Source organism: Onychostruthus taczanowskii, unplaced genomic scaffold, assembly GCF_017590055.1.
Source record: "Onychostruthus taczanowskii isolate IOZ18803 unplaced genomic scaffold, ASM1759005v1 scaffold34, whole genome shotgun sequence".
In the NCBI taxonomy this organism is placed as follows: domain Eukaryota; kingdom Metazoa; phylum Chordata; class Aves; order Passeriformes; family Passeridae; genus Onychostruthus; species Onychostruthus taczanowskii.
The window spans coordinates 1,440,488-1,458,196 of NW_024500794.1; the positions used below are offsets into that span (position 1 = coordinate 1,440,488).

Below are 17,709 nucleotides of genomic sequence, written 5' to 3' on the forward strand. Positions count from 1 at the left end.
CACTTCCAGGGATGGTGACTTGCCACCTCACTGGGCAGCCCATTCTAGTGCTTGACAACCAACTTAAACCTGTCCTGGCATAGCTCGAGGCCATGTCATCTTGTCCTGTCACTTGTTGCCTGGGAGGTGAGGCTGATCCCCACCTTGATACAACCTCCTTTCAGGGAGTTGTAGTAAGTGATAAGGTCGCCCCTGAGAAGTGGATTTCTCCAGACTAAACAGTCCCAGCTCCCTCATCCACTCCTCATAGGACTTACTCTCTTCTTACCAGTTTCATTGCTCTAATTCATAGGAGTTAAAATGGAAAAAGAAAAATGTATGGTATAAGCTGCTCTACTCCCTGTAAATGAAGTTTTGTTACAGACTTTTCTTCAAGGTGCTGATCAAAAAACTCTCTCCCTAAGGTACAGGGTTGCCATAAGATGATTCCTTACTGTTTTGGAGTGTGAGTGTAGTGTTTGCAAAAGGAAATAATGAGTAAAGTACTTTAGGTAATGAATGCTTTATTCACTTGTAGATCACAGAATCTGGGCGTCAAAAGGGAAAAAAGGCTAAGGATCTGCCTATGTACTATGAGGTAGGTTAAAACAGGTATTGCAGAGTCAGTACTCTTTTACACTGAAGTGTGTAGAGCTGTGTGGTTTTGTTATACATTCTTGAGTAAATGCAAAATTGTTGGCTCTAGCTGGTAAAAACATTCAACCATCTAGATACTTAAACTGCTTTGTTTTTGTGATACCAGCAATATTCTGTTGGACTGCTGATTAAGTAATGATCAAAATCTGTTTTCAGGGATAAAAGTTTCGTTATTGAAAGATCTGTTACGTGCTCATATTTTGATGGTAAAGTCTCAAATTACAGAAAACCTGTCAGACTCTTCTGTCTCAGACCCTCCCAATAATTTAGAAACTTATACCTTTATTTTTGGGCATGCAGTCCCCTATATGAAACACTATTCTTTGTGCTAGTACCCATGATAATCTCAGTTTTATGTAACCTGATTCATCTAGAGGGCTATGTCAGCAGGGTTTGGAATCATGCTTAGTACAAAGAGTACTTCCTCCTACCCTGTTAATGTTTTACTTACAGCTTGTGAGAGGTGATAAAATCCTGTGATTAATTAGAAGATTGTTTAAAATTTTCTCAGGTAGAGTTTTATGGTCCTTACAGACCTGGAGCATAAAAATTTTGAATCCCTCTAAAAAGACTTTGTTTGTGTTTTATTTCTGCAATGACTAATAAACTTTTTATGTGTCTCAGGTTTTGGTGGACTTTATAACAGTACTCTTTAGCTGCAGTCTGTTTTTCAGTAATGCCAGGCTACTGTCTGAACAAGTCCCTTTGGAATTATTCACCACTGAAAGGATTGTGAATTTTATTCAATTAACCCTCTTCATTTCGGACTAGCCTCCCAGGCAAACTCAGCCTTATATTACCTGTTATGTAAAACTTCTTCAGTCCTACTTGACAGAAGGATTTTGAAGTATAGCTCTAAGCAGAAGCTTTGTATGATACCTGTATTTAATTAGTAAGAGCAATTTTACTTGTGAAGTGGACACTTATTAAATTCCAGCTGTCAGTGCTGTGTCTCATTAGCTACTTATTTTACTCCTCAAAGACATTTTTTTCCTCCCCTCCTTTAACACAGAATATAAAATGCCTGTTCTGACCTTTTGCTTGGACTCCATTTCCGTTCAGGCTGTAGCAAATTAAAAGATCGATCATGTTGCCACAGCATTAAGATCCCACCTCTCTGGGCAGAGTTTGTTCCTGAATATTCACATACATTCCATGTGCAGTTTGAGCAGTCAAAGCTTTCACTGCTTCCACTAGCAAAGATAAACCAATACAAGGTTGGCACAAAGCACAGGGTTGTGAAAAGTTCTTCTGAGAGGAGCATTTCTATCATTGCCCCATACAGTTCTCTGTGGCAGGATTCAACGTGCTGTCATTTCCACAAGTTTTCATATTCATTTTTAGAGGTGTTGTGAGTTGCATGACATTCAATGGTCTTTGAACATCTGGCATGTAACATGTGTGTGAGTTTGGGACTAATAACATGCATAGTAATGTGGTTATTATTGGTATTAGTAGTAATATGGTTACCCATGCCATTGGTCTTGCACTTTGCATCCACTGAAATGCAGGGGTTTTAATAAATTTCAGTGCAGCACTCTGCAGTGCCTAGAAGTCAAGAACCTTTAACAAATGGCTCATGATACATTGCAAGCTAATTGTCATACTAAAATAATTCCTGCTGTCTGCTCTAAGTTATTCCCCTTCAGGCTTTCTATCATTTTATTGTTTTGTATCTCATATCACTCTTATTGTATACTTGTATTTCATAAAGTGAAAAGGCTCAGGGCAGGGTTTATAAATGTAAAGATTTCCAAATCCAGGAGAAGTAGGTGTCCAACACCTTTTCTGACTCTTAAATGACTTCATGGGGGTAAGAGTCCTGCTTGGGAATTTTGTACTAATTCCAGCACTTAATTGAATGATGATAGGCTGATTCTGTCATAAAGATGCTGAGGAATTAATTTTTTCCCTTATATATGAAAGGGAGAATGTTATGCTTCCTGTAATATATCAAGAGATTTCATAATTTATCATGTACAATTTTTCTAACAAGACCTACAACTAAAAATATGTGTATTTTATCATTAAGGTGTCTATTTTTATTGTTTATGCACCTGTTTGCTGGATCAGTTTTCTACTAAGGTTAATAACATCTTGTAATTAAGATATTTTGCCACTATTAAATACGATAGTGTTGTTAAGATCTGATTATTGAGAGAAGCCTCTGCCCAAATTAAGGTGCAAACAAGACCATATGCTAAAGTCAATGGTGCAGATTTTATTTAACAGTTAATTAGAAATAGAGGAGAGGGGGGAGAGAGAGAGACTTCAAGTAGAAAATAACACCACCCATGGATCCAGCAGCATCCTGTTAGTCCTTCTTTGCTCTGGGCTTTTTGGTGGTGGGAGGTTCCAAGGTCATTCAAAGCTTTTCATTATCTCTACATTTTAGCAAACAAAGGAATTAATGTTTGTTGGCTACATAGTTTCTCTTATGCTATTGCTTAAATTATACCTCCCCTCTAATGATGGTTAGTCTGCATGCTCAGTCTTTCTCTTCTTTTGAGTCAGTGGGTTTCTGAGATCAGTGTTCTGATTTAATACCAGACCAATGCCATGTTAATGATTTTTTTTTTTCTGATACAGTTAAAAAATAAACTCATCCTTATATCTGCTGGCATCTGTTGTCTCTTATTTTTTTCCTTTCTTCATTGAATCTGAAGTAGTGAGGACTTTTAAATTACATTACCCAGGATCTTGTAATCCCATCTGATTTATGTGAATTATCTCTGATTCACTTGTGATGAGCAAGCAAACATAAGATTTCAAATCACATGCTGGAACTTTAAATATTTAAACAGAAGATAATACAAAATTTTGACTACAAATAATTCTACTTTTTGTCATCACTGAGTGAACACAAGACCTGTTTGATTCTCCTGTTCCAGATCTGCATGACAGATTGTTTTCATACAAAACCTCACTTATTTTACCTCCTTGCTGACAGGGAAGCAGTGTCAGCTCAGAAACTTCAAACCTTTGGATGAATAAAAGCAGGAGAAGGTCCAGGCTTACTGTCAAGATGCATACCAGCCAACCCTTATCACTAGGTATACTGAGATATCAAGTAGTTGTGCAGTTTCAATAAACAAACCAAAGAGGTCCCCAAACTAGATCCTTCTCTTCTTTTGCCAAGCATAATATGCATAGTTTTGCTATTAAAATCCAGTTCAGTTGAGTGATTGTATTTAAATCTTAATTAGCTCATGTTTTGTGCAGCTCATTTAAAGGACTAAAAGGCAATTGGTTAGAAGTAGAATCTTATTGTTTTAAAATTATTTATGTTGTACATATTTGGGTTTTTTTTCTTTGGGCTTGTTGTTATTGTTGTTTTTCCCCCTAAGATTGTGATGCCATAATTCTTGAGGAATTGCATAATGTTCACAGTGCTTCTTGCCTTAATAGGCAGTAGACTGTAGCAGATACAGAAGAATCCTTGAGTTTTCTGGGTGTATATGAAACAGATTCCTCTTCTGTCGCTTCCAAAATAAAATACATAACCAAGATATTAAGAAATTCTGTAGGATCATAAAACATAACAATTAACAAGCCCAAGTCAAAAAAAGTGAAATAAATTTAGCCAGGAAGCGGTGGATGTAAAGCAGTTTTCAAGCATTCCTGTGAATTTATCCTTTGTTAGGAATGTGTGGAGTATAGACTTATGAAGTAAAGGTTGCTGCTGGTAAGATTATTTGAAACGCTGATCACATCATGATATTGAGAGAAGGTCCACTTTAGATTGGAACTATGTGTGTTTCCTGGGATAGGTGCTTCTACTGTAAAATGAAATGTTGTATATATTTTATAATGTAATATGTATAATTATATTATTTTTATATGTAATTATAGTTAGGTAATAGATATATTTAAAATATATGTTTTTAAATGTGTATGCATATGAATAATTATTCAAAACTACCTTCTATTACTCACCCCAATGGCCTGAATTTAATTTTTTAAGAAGTTAAGAATAGATGTTTTCTTTCTAAATATCTTTCATATCCTCTCTTCAGTAGGTCTTATATACCTTATACCTTTCTATTACCTTATATCATTCTATTTTCTATGCACTTTTTTTAGACTCTCAACATTGTGTCTAACAATATCTTCAGAAAAAGGAATAAGGGGGTTAGCACTAGGGATATGGAGTATGCATTTATTTGTGTTCATTATAATAAACTCCTAGGGTAAAAAAAATCAAAAATGTTTGGTTTAGCTTGATGAAAGGGGACTTTTAATGTCAGAGACATAACACTTATGGGAAGGAATATTTTCACCCAAGTACAAGCTCAGAAAAATTGTCTGCCGCTGGCAGAAGAGCAAACCCAGTAGTAGCCAGGATATGGGGCACTTAAGAAAATGGTTTCAAACATAATGTTAGTCAGGAGTGTTTTTAAGAAAGCCTTTTTATTTCTTGTGGAAACATATAATCAAAGCTTTCCTATTTTTGTGTAAGTGTATAGATTTTGGCACAACACCATAACAAAGGTTGTGGTCAAGATTAGGCTTTCTCAAAAGTAAAGATAGCCCTATCAAAATCGAACTTCACTCGATATATGTATGTCAATAGAATTCTATTCTTAAGGCATGTTAGAAAGATTTTGTTTTCATTCCAGTTGAACAAAAATAATTTTAGAAAGTGGTGTAAAATGGAACAACGTAGGTGCCAAAACTTATCTGGTGTCATTGTTTTCATGAGAGGGTTTGACACTAGAAACAGCCTTGGCAGCCATGCTGAATGGTTAAAAGGATAGAAAGACTTAATTTTATTTTTCATTCCAATACAAAATAAATTTCATACTGCACTCTTAAATGTCATAATAAAACGGAGCAGTTCTCCAGTCAGCCTTTGTCAAGTGGTATTGTGTGGATGCAAGTGAAGAGAATTTTATTGCAGAAGGACTTGGCCCTTATGCTGTGTGGATAGACAGAGGTTTAATGTGTACACTTGGGAATCGTTAAATGAATATGCCTTTTAGGGAGGTACTGGCTTCAGGGAAGGTTAAGAGACTTTAAATCCTGATGTGGGCATTATCTACTCATCTGTTTTCAGCTCTTCTCTATCTGTTACCAAGCTCCTACCAGTTTATAGTACAGAATTTAGGATGTTTTATAAATGATCCACTAAATGAGGTGGTGTATTTACCTGAATTATTTAGTGTCTTATCTTCTGAGGAGGGTTTATCTACTCTGCCTGCTGGTTCCTGGTATTTAGCTCAATCTACTTAAAAGGATGTTAGGGAAAGAATTTATTAATTTTGGTTTAGCATGTCTTTGCATCAGCCTTTGCCATTGTTAGAGCATCTGATGCCACTGCATGATCAAGTGCCCTATGTAGTCCTTTAAGTTATCCAATTGTATGGCTTCCATTCGGATTTAATTATTCCGTGAGAGGAAACCATTGTTGCTATGAACCAGGCATAAATTGTTCCATAAATTGTAGCTGTTCACTGTCAGTTTGGGTGTCTCCAGTTCAGTATCCCTTTCCAGGAATGATGTGTCATGTTAAGAAGTACCAGCATTTCTAAATGTTAAGATTGGGGAAAAAAGTCTTGAGCTTGAGCAGGAAAACTACCTGTGTTTTCTAATTTTGCTTCCTAAAATCTGAGTGGTCAGGTTCTATTATTTACATGAGGCAATTGGCATTCACACCTTCTAGTTTCATTTCAGAATACTGACTCTTCATAGTCGTAAACCTAGGATTTTAGAAACATACATTATTATTTTATTACTGTCTGTTGTAATTATTTGATCTGAGAACATTCATAATACTCAAATTTTTAGCAATTTATTTTCTAGGGAAGACAATTGATAACCTTTTGAAATTCATCTACCTATTTTAAATCTGCTTTAGAACACTGGTGAGACTTTGGGTTTCCTTCACAGATTACAAGAGTTCCTGCCTACCTGCAAATTGGTATCAAATTTCTGCTTTTTCTGTGCAGGTTTTATTGAGATGTCTGTGTAACTAGAGGAAACAGCAGTTATGTCTGTGAGAATGTCATCCTTGTTATGTTAGAGGGACTCTCTGAAGTAGCCAAAGGCAATGCTGTCTTCTGGTTTTTTGTCTTCAAAGTCTTTGGGGGACTGTAATAGGTTCATTAAGGACAATAAGGTATATGACATTTTTCTCAAGTACAGCCACTAATCTTAGAATCCTTTGTCTCCGAATTAAAAAAAAAAAAAAAAAAAAGAAAAGAAAAAAAAAGAAAAAAAGCTCAAAGCCCTGTTGCAAAGCTGGACCAACCAAGGTGGAAAGACCCTGCCCAGTTTTCTGGTGCCCAGTCTACAAGGCCGTTGGAACTACCTGGCCCAAATGTTCTGACGTGGCTTAGAAAATTCTGTCAAGATGTAGTTGGATGGCTTCTGCCAGCACAAGGTTTGATGAGACAATTTTGTGTCTTGATCTTTTTCTTCCACCTCTGATTGGGTTCTCTTCCTAGCCAGATGCAGTATTAGAGAAGCGTGACTAAATCTTTTAGCTTTGTGATGTTCATTGTGTGGATTCAGTTGGCTGAAATTGCTGGAGACAATTTACTTCTCAGAAGCTTAAAATATTCTGTGCCATAATGGAAAGATTTGCTGGGCAGATTCATCCCACTGAAATGTAAATATTTCAGTATTTGATCATAGCAATATATCCCTTCATCTAAGCACAAATCACAACAGGCTGGCCTGTCCTCTTTTTCTAAAAGGGTCTGGGTTCTGTAGGGGTTCTTCTGAAATCACTTAAATGCTGTTTCAACTATTGCTCCCCAATCAGTGTTAAAGGAAAACGGATATATGAAAGGTCATGTGAGAAAACCTTCCCTGTGCATAGAACTCCTTCCTGAGTTAGCAATGCTATTGCCTGATCTTTCCAATCACCTATTGCCTGATCTTTCCAATCACTGGATATTTGTATCCCTTAAAGCAGTTGGGTTTTCGTAGCAGCTAATGGTCAGGGAGCCATAGGAGGTGCACATCCCAGATGGTGAGAGCTCCTGTATGAGCTCTCTAATGAAATTCTCCTTATTTTTTTGTAATGTATTTTCTCATTTTTACTGAAATTAGGTTATTCACCATTTCTGTTTTTCTTAAAACACTGTATACATACTTGACATAACGCTGTACATGTGTGTTAGAAAATTCTCACAGACATCCCTGAGATTAAATCAGTTAAAATATTCCCTCAGGTTGCAGATTTTCTGTAGAGAGGGGTTTAGAGAACAGACTTTCTTACAATGGATAATTCTGATAGATTTCTGCTAACCAGATCAAGCTGTGTTGTGTTTTGGCAAAAAACAGACTCACTCAGATGAGTGACAAGTTATTTTTCTACAGTACAAGCAGCCATTTGCTTCTGCTTTGAGAAATGTTCTCACAATAGAAAGGAAGATATTTAGCACATGAACAGCATTCATATTTGCTCAGTATTGCTTCATTTTAGTAGGTTTAGTTGAAAAGGACTCCATGGGGTACAAGGAATCATCAAACCCACTTTAATTATTTTCATTCTTTGGAATACATCTTCACTGAGTAACAAGGATGACTCATTTGGCTTATCTTAGGTTTTACAGTCTACCTTGTGGATACTTACGTGTTATATGGAGCTCTGCTCAGATATGCAATTGATTTCTTGATTTATGTGAGTCCTTAAGCTCTCTTTGAACTGTGAGTCATTAATTCAGTAGTGAAAGATAATGATTAAACAAGTGGTCTTTTGACATCATATGGGGGTGGGAAGAGGTTCTGAGTTAAAATGAAGTTAGGTGAATTGCCTAATATGAGAAACTGGATTCTTTCAACACACTGGAGGCGTCATCTGAAAAAAAAGTTATTTCGGTTAGCTCAGGTCCTTCCTGGTATTCTTTCAAAGTGATTGCTTGTAGTATGCTTTAGTCAATGAAATAACATTGACAGAGTCAGAAATATTTAATAGTATATGTAAAGATACTTCTTTTAAAAATAAATTATCAGTATGACTCATGCAGCTTTCGTCCCCTATTCTGTCTTAAAAGTTGCTTGTGAAGGACTCATAAGACTGACAGCAGATTGTAATAAGTCAAGATCACTTTTTTCCTGTGCTTTTATTATTTTGCTCAGGAAAATGCATCTGAATAGTAATTACCAGCTTGGTTGTGTAATCCGTAGAGCCTCTTGACTGATGACTATCCTGCTTCAAATTAGCTTGAACTGTGTCAGCAGCTAAGGGATTTTACTTATTTGGTTCTTCTAGGAATTATTATGTTTCTTTTAGGAAGTGTTATATGAGTCTGAGGCATATGTGATGGTCTGGATTTCTTACAATTTCAAGAACAAGAGGGAAGAGAGGGCTTTAGAAAGCTCACTCTGGGTATGGGAGAACTATACTGTGAAGTGGGCTGTCCTCTGTTCATAGCAAGCAATGCTACTGCTGCCAGGTAGTAATAAAGCTGTGAAAGTTTATAATCCAATTTATATTTTGGAAGGTTTTCTGATTATAATTTGGCGGCCACAATTGTTCCGTATCTTGAAAAAAAGGCATTTCAAAGAAAGATAGCACAAAGACTCTGGCTTGAAATGTTTCCCTAACTTTTAAGACCTATCTCCTATCTCAATGGTGCTGACATCTGTCAGTAGTGTAGGGTCACTTACAAGCACTCATACAGTGTTTGGGTGGCTCCAAATGCATGCCCTTTGCACCAGACAGCTAAATCTCTGTGTGGTTCATACTGCCACCGTATGAGATCAAATACTGCATCACCAAAGCCTTTCTGCACTTCACCAGTGTGACCCCTGCTGTGTGAGGAATGCTAAGTTTCCTCTTGCTTTAGAGGAAAAGAGGTCCTACCTAAGTAAGTTTGTCCATCCAAGTTTCCATGGTTTCTCACATAAGAAAAAGATCATCACTGGTGGGATGAAGTATAGCCAATCTGTAAAAAATCCACTTCATAGCAGCTGAAAAACTTCCTTCTGTATTCCTACCCCGTTTTTTTTTCTTGAGGTTTTTGTTTGGTATTTTTTTTTCACTTGAGGCTCTGTAGATTTTTCACTGTTTATGCCAGGTGCCTGCATAACTCACAGGACCACAGATGAAGTAAATATGGATGTGTAATAAATTTAATTTCTTTTTATCTACTGTGCATGGATTGATCTGTGTTCTGTCTTTAGGATTAGTTTTAATTTCCTCCTGTATAAAGCATATTTTACATTCCTGCATGAAAAGATGTTTGCTTTCTTTGTATTGCAAAATGTAGTGCACTCATTCTGTCTTTGTTTTAGTGACCTCTTTCCACAGTCATGGAATGGATTCCTATTAAGTAGTTTTGGTTATGCTTCTCATGGCTCACATAAGAAAATTTGTCCTTCCTACCCACTCTACTTCATCAAGTCTCTTCATTCCTGTATTTTCTATCTACAAAATAAGAATAATTATTATGCATTACTTTTGACTGCTTTTAATTTAATTTTAAAATGATTTAAAATTCTCAGGAAGAATGGGGTTTAAGAATCTAAGCACTTTTTTCTTCTTCCATGAACAATAAATCAGCAACTGCCATTACTATATATACACTTTTCAATAATCCTTCCAGAATCCCTCAATTTCCCCTCTACTGTGTTTCAAGAAATCTGCAACTCATCTGCATTAGGCCAGTGAGAAGCATCACTTTCCATAGGTTGTTAACATCAATTCTGAAGTAAAAAAACAAACAAAACAAAACAAAACCTTCATGAGAATTTTTCTCTCTGAGGGAAATTACTGATACAGTATTTCTACCAATATCTTTTTCTTTCAGAGCACCGATTTATGCTGGGTGACTATTTTTTGTTAGAATAACTAGTACCTCCTAGTGTGCCCACAAGTGTGTGGTAATTTTTAAGTCTTGTTCTTAACATGTCCTTGACTTTGTGCTGTGGCTCTGATGTCAGTGTGTCTTTCCAGAAGCCTTCTATGATTGGCTTGTTGAGCTAGTGACCAGTCTTATTTTGAGTACAAAACATGCAAAGCAAAACTTATCTTAATCATGATGTATCTTCCTTTGTGTATGTTAAGATCATTAGATTTATTTGTGTTGCAGGAGTAGGATTGTTTCAGAAGGGTTTTGAAATGCATATGTTTTGGTTTGTCTCCCTCTTAAGCGACTTGGAAAAGATCTGAATTTTAGGACATTTCTTTTTCTGCTCCTTGCTTTCATTTGCATGAAACGATGATTTGGCATATAATGGTCTGGATTCTGATTTGGCTTTGCCTTATTCAGAGAAGCATTATAGTGGCTGCATTTAGGTGAGAAGTGAACATTTCTAAACTAGGCTAGAATCTATGGAAGCTCAAAGCTAATGGTGGTGTTTGCATTAGACAAGACACAGTTCAGTGAGATGCAGTGTGCACCTTCATTGTCTCAGTGCTAGCAAGCAAAATTGACACCATATGTGCCCAACTGTAATTGCTCCATGAGGAGAAAAGAGAAACATGTCAGAACATTTGAGTAACACCTAATTCAGCCCATGGTTATAAATAAAGCTGATGGTTGCTTAAAAACAAAAGTAAGAAAATATTATGGTTATATTATTCCTCAGCAGCGCTTCCTACGTAGGTGAACTTTATTACAGAGACAACACAAGTGAAAAGAAACATATAACAACTTTTTAACGGTATTTTTATGTTATTTTATTTTTTTCGCAGTAAATAAAGTGGTTATGAGGCTCCAAGGAAAACGGCCCAGATGTTAGTGAGTTGTATGAAATTTAGTGGAAACAAGCTGTAAAAAACATAGTCATAAAACAGCCTGTCAATGCCACACATCTGGACAATGCAGCTGTATGTTCCCGCTGCTGTCATCACCCTAAGAAAACTCAATAGCCTTATTTCACCCCAATTAGGCTGCATACCAACAGAATCAGAATGACACAGGGAGGGGGTGTGTTTTCACCAAGACAGACCCTCTCAAATTCCCTTCAAGAAGTTTTTATCTTTCATTTAGGGCTAGTCCCTCAGACACTGGTCACTTTGTAAACAGTACTGGAAACTATTCCCCTTGATTTGCTATCTGTTAGGTGCTTTTTAATTTATTGCTTTATAATATGTAGTTGCTTAATGTTGTTTCTTTGTTTAAAACCTAAAGAGAATTACATTTTCCTGTGAGAACTCTGTGTCTGTTGAGTTTCTCATAAATCATAGAAGGTTTTTTCCATTCTAGTTTTATCGCACACTACAGGTGATACCACTTTATTTGAGGTCTTGGGAGCCGAAGAATAATGGTGTATCTTACTGGTACATTGTTTCTTCTGGAAATGTGGCCATTTTGACCCGTACATGGTACAATATGAGATAGCACTTGCTCTTTTCAGCATGCAAATAAATATTAGTCTAGTGCAGTATTAAAGCCATGCAAGTAGTCGTTTTGTTGTGATTTTTTTTTTTTTCCTTTGTAGGTGATGGAATTAGCCAAAGCATTTCTGGACCAGGGTGAAAAAATTCCTGTAACACTAACTGGAAAGCTGTTGAAATTTCAATTGCTTTGTCTCAAACAGAAGGCTCTTCAGAGAAGAGAAGAGGAAAAGAAGGTACTATAGTATGCCCTAGTAACATTACATTTTTGAAGACATTTCTATGGTGTTGCTTCCATAAATCCAGCTTTCTTCTCATCTTTGGCTTTCTAAAACTGTAATTAAATATAAATGTGATTAGAAATATTTTTTAAAGTTGATTAGATTTTGTGCATGAAGTTCTCAATTACTCAAATGCCAATGAGAGCATGAGGAAAAAAAATAAAAACACTATGGAAGAAGTCTTTCCTAGAGTGAGAGCTAGTAATAGCTTAGCTGAGTGTTAAGACCAATGGAAAACAGAGCCAGGAACAGGATCCTGCTGAATGTATCCCTGCTGAAGTAAAGGTAGGAGAGGTTGTTACTTGGGAGTTATCAAGGATAGTCACAGAGCAGACTATGATGGAGTTCTTGTTATGAATCTCCTCTCTGGAAGGAATTTGGAGAAGTTATCTCTTCCATCCTCCGCCACTAAGGCAGGATAATATTCACATAAACTATTCCTGGCAGATGTTTGTTGAACCTTTTCTTAAAACTTTCCAGTGCTGTGTCTTTGCTTTTCCATGGCAACCAGTATTATTTCTGAACCATCTCTGCAACGCGCGCATTTGAAAAAGGTTTCTGATCCTACCAACCCTACTCTCACTTAAATCTGTTTGAGTTCTCTGAGTGCATGGGGACAACATTACATTCCCTTATACAGAAATCTATTACACATTAAACTAAACAAACCCAAATATGTGCCGTGGTTGTTCGGTTTTGATTATGCATGTTCCTCTCCTCTGAACCCTTTCAAAACAGTACATATTTTGAAGTCCACTTCGCAGAACCAGGTACCACATTTTTCAGTGTTCCCAAAACTTGCTTCCATTTGTGTCCAAGGTCGTCACTACTACCTCCAAGATTGTCTCGGACAGATTGCTTATTTGTTCTAGGAGAAATTTCACCAAGCTTGCACAGAATCACAGATCAGACCTCTAATTAATTTCTAACATCTTTTGGAGCTGTCAGTGGTACATTTCAACAACTTACTGAACAGTTGGTTTTGTTTTAGTCCTTTTCCAACAAACATTCATGAAACTGAAGAAAGTCAGTTAATTAACAGAAAGTCATACAATTGCTGCAGTAAGTTTACCCTATTAATTGATCAAAATCTGTAATGTGGAGTGTGCTGATATGGAGACCTAAGCAGTCTGTGCATGTAAAAGATGCAAGCAGAAAATAGTTTAATGGATTTTGTATGGCTGAAAAGACTGTAAATTTCTTTATCAATAGTTTTGCTTGTGGGAGTAGTTGGTGGATGAAGTGTAGCATACAAACACAAGAACGTTAAATGCTAGATGATTCCATTAAAATTGTGTCCTGTTCCCACAGAAGTCAGTTTATTAGGAAATGATGATTTAAACCACAGAAATATATTAAGAATATGAGAAGAATAATGTGTTTTCAATCTGAAAAGAAATCGAGAGGCTGAAGCTGTAGAATAGATTGTTAATAGTGAATTGAGAAAAAGTAGCACTTTTCTTAGATAGCAGTCAATTCTTATAAGTAAACTGTCAAACAAAACTTTGAAGTTTAACAGCAATTCAGTATTAAAATGGAGTCTTTAGAGCTTTGATTTAGCAAAATTAGTCTTGTAACTGTAATTTTATTTCCCTGGTTAATTGGAGGATGGTCAATGTTGAAGGCTGAAGAGTCTCTGGCACTTACAGTTACTTCTCTGTTTTAGCCAAACCATCTGCAAAAGTTGTCACCTCCTTTGAATTGTATCTATATCAATGTGTGACAGGCAAACACAAGTGGAGCCGTTGAAGGACAGAATCAAGACTGGGAAGGCTCTTGGATATGAGAACGCTCTGCAGTACAGAGTGGGCAGAAACTGACTTCTAATTTAGAGTTCTATCTCTAAATTGGCTGCCATAGAATTTTTAATCCTTTCCAACTAGCTTGTACAATACAAGTTCTGTTGCCAACAATCTGGGTGTTGAAAACAGGATATTACTCGCAAATCAGTTCTCAGAAAGCAAACATATCTGTCCATGGATCTTTTTCTTAAATAGATACCAGTTAATAGAATGGATCAGCAGAACGAATACAGCATGTAAATAACCAAAAATAAGGCATCCTGTATTTCATTAGGAGCAGGAGCTTGCCATAAATTGATATGCATAAATATTATGTAGAAGAGAAGAAGTGTCTCTGAATCAGAAAACTGTTTGAGGTAGTAACGTTTTGAAATGTGTAGCTTAAAATAACAAAATTGCCGAAGGTAATGGATTATTAGAAACTCCACAGAAAGCTTCACCTTGTAGGGAAGGAGAAATATGACATTGAAAGGAAAAGGGAAGAGTCCAAGAAAGGAGAGGCTTTTACTTTCTAAAGTATTTAGGTCAAGTAATGTTCTTTGTTAGAATCTTGGCAAGTCCAGAAATGCCTCTGCTTATTTAAGAATTACTTAAAATTATGCAGATGCAATAGATCAAGTTGATTGTGAACTTTGTGGCATGATGATTGTATCATCTGTTTGATGTGTTCATCAGCTTAGAATTCAAAGAAGTACTATCAGTATTTCTAATTTGAAGTGTCAAAGGTAGAACAAATTTGAAAGAAAATAATGAAAACCTCCAAATCCTTCATTACACAGTGGAAATAGTTTCAAGATTCTGTCAAAGACATTTCTAAATTTTACAGAAAGGAAATTCAAGAAGGAAGGGAAAAGCAGGAAAAGATTTTCTGTTTTGATTTTGAATTTGAACTTAATACAACTTGCACAGCTGGAAAGTCTGCTTTTCAGCTGGATCTAGGGAAAGCAACTCTATAGAGTTAACTGCCCTCTCTCATTTGCATGAAGGGCTTTCCTAATTGCTTTAATAGCCTTTAAAGTGACATCAGCAGAATTGTAACTGTAAGTTAAGTTAATATTTTTATTTTATTTAATTTAGCTTTATAATCCTGAAGTATAATTTTTGCATAGTTTGAATGTAGTATTTCTACTGGGCAAAAATAAGGTGGACACTTTATTGCTCTACAGAACCTACTTTACCTTAATTTTTTTTTTATTGTTTTCATTTCAGACCAACTCTCAATTTTTTTTTTGGATTTATAGTGTGAGACTTTGGGACACTTAAAAAATTTTTTTTTTGTCCTGTACTCTTAAATTACTAGGAAGAGCTTTATGTAGGTGGTTTTTTTTTGAAGATAATGAGAATGGCTGAGTAATATCCTGTGTGAAATGAATGCACAACTCTTGGTTCTAGTTTACATTAGACAGATATTTACATCAAAGAAAAATAGTGCTGGTACCATTTTACACCATAGTCAAGAGTGTTAACAGAGATGTTAAAGGATATTAACAGGTATTGAATTGTTGCCATATTTCCCTTCAGTCCAAGGAAGGTTTCTGGCCGATGCAAGTGCTGTAGTGGAAGTAACAAAAGCACAGGGTTTTTTACTCATCTTTCTACCCATATGCATTTTGTTAGTTTGGTAGTTATAATGTCTACCTACCTCTTGCAGTTCCTTTTTAATGTGAAGTCTTAGCATTATGACTGAGTAAGAACATATAAATAATTGAATATGTGTTTGAGTAGGAAAAAGCAGGGTGTTCTAGACAGCTCCACCACATGAATATTATAGCAGCTGAGAGGGAAAAGTGTGAAAATAAAAAAATTGAACACCTAAAGTTTTACAGCAGTCTGACCTTTGTTCTGCACAAAGGCTTTAACGAGAACTTCATTTATTTATCTTGTCAGGCAGAACAGCAGCAAAAAGAGAAAGAGAAAGCAGGAGAAAAAGAAAAAGCTGACCCTCCTGACAGGACAAGTGGCAAAGACAGTAAAGGAAAAAAATCAGTGTCATCATCCCCTGTTAGAAAGGAGACCAAATTCAAACAACGGGGAGAAGTGGAAGTGAAAGACAAATACATTGGTATGTAAAATATGATTATGTACTCCTGATAAACCTTTGGAATAGTTTGTTTTGTTGCATGTTGAAAAGTCCAGATCTATTTGGCAATATCAGAATTTTGCCACTTTGCATTTGAAGAGGGCACTGTGTTCTGCTCAGTGTTGGGATGGATTGTGCAGTCCAAGAAGTAAAATACAGATTAGTTTTATGTGGCATGTCAACATCAAAGTATTTGAGCATATGTAAGACTACAATAAAGTAGCCAAACAAATCCTACAGAAAACTTATCCTAGAGAAAAATTTCAAATAATTAAATGTCTCAGTATCCAAAGGTGGCTTTCTCCCTATGCTATAGTTAAAAACACAGCTGACAGAGTTGTCAACCCTGTCAGTGAAGAAATTTTTCATTACATCCAATCTAAGCTTCACCTCTTTATATTTGTTCTAATATAGCTGTATTAAAAAAAAAAAAAAAAAAAAAAAAAAAAAAAAAAAAAAAAAAAAAAGAGCATGCCTTAAATTCTAAGACAGTCTAATCTGTTTCTGGTAGCTAGCGGTCATTTTAGCATTCATCCCTAATAGATTATCACCTTTCTGAAATCAAATATTTCTGCTTTTGAGTAATATTGAGATTACTTGCATTGATGTATTTCCTCTTTTGCATATGGACTAGTCACTGATAATTAGAACTGATTGTTATGCACTTGTCATGATTATTAGTATAATCATAATTATAATTTTAAAATGAAAGGCAGTCTTCAGCATGTATGCATTGGAATTTTTGGATCTCTGTAAGTGACTGTGCAGACACCTGTCTTTTTGTTAAAAATAATTAATTTTCAGTAATTGTATGTGTTCATACTTTTTCTTCCTGCAGAAACTGAGACATAAATTTATGTACTTCATTTTCTGTACTAGGAGTGAAATAATAAGCTGGTTTTCTTCTGGTTTTGATTTTTGCTTTGTGCAATATATGTACTGGACTATGGTGGCTGCTTCCTCAGTCAATCTCTCTCTAAATTTCTGTGTTATTTTATGTTTAGCTAATATTATGACCAACAGAGAGCCTGCTGCTCCAGGTGGTAGCAGCATTTGCACAGCCCTGGCCATATATCTGAGCACAGGCAGATGTCAGTGCCAGGCTACCTTTTTTCCTTCCTTGGATAAATGAGTCCCACAAGCTGAGGAGTCAGTAAAGCACTTGGACATGTGGTGTGTTAGTAAGCATAAGAAAGGATCTTAATGCTGAATAGAGTATAAAGCTGCAATTTGCTTTTAGTGTATGTTTGTCTGCAATAACTCTATGTCTTTCAGCACTGATGGAGAGATACAGGACCTCCAGCAGACAGTTTCTGTTAACTTAGGATAAATAACTGTACTGGATGAATTAAATCACCTGTTACCTGTGTTACTACCTGTATTTCTCCATAAGGCATAAGAGGAAACTACACAACTCTAGAGCTTCTGGAGAGTTCATTTCTACTTATATCATGCTTAACCTTTTGCTTTGGTACTGAAATGTTGCTATGCATATTTCTACATAACTGATAAGCCCAAATAGAACAGCACTCAATGGAACTCCTCATATGCATTTTAATATGAATTTGGATATGCCCCTGCCACCTAAAAGGACTAGTGTGAGCTGGTATTACCAGC

The 17,709-nt window shown here is 36.0% G+C and overlaps 1 protein-coding gene across 8 annotated transcripts in view; it reads left to right on the forward strand.

Annotated features, from left to right (window-relative positions):
- Window positions 1–17,709, forward strand: part of SPAG17 (sperm associated antigen 17) — a 116,010-nt gene that overhangs the window by 35,269 nt on the left and 63,032 nt on the right. For all 8 annotated transcript variants that reach the window (XM_041411122.1, XM_041411119.1, XM_041411115.1 and 5 more), the window contains 3 exons: window positions 518–577; window positions 12,034–12,165; window positions 15,900–16,074. In XM_041411122.1, the coding sequence (XP_041267056.1) occupies window positions 566–577; window positions 12,034–12,165; window positions 15,900–16,074 (319 nt within the window). In that variant the 5' untranslated portion in view covers window positions 518–565. The remainder of the gene's footprint in view (window positions 1–517; window positions 578–12,033; window positions 12,166–15,899; window positions 16,075–17,709) is intronic.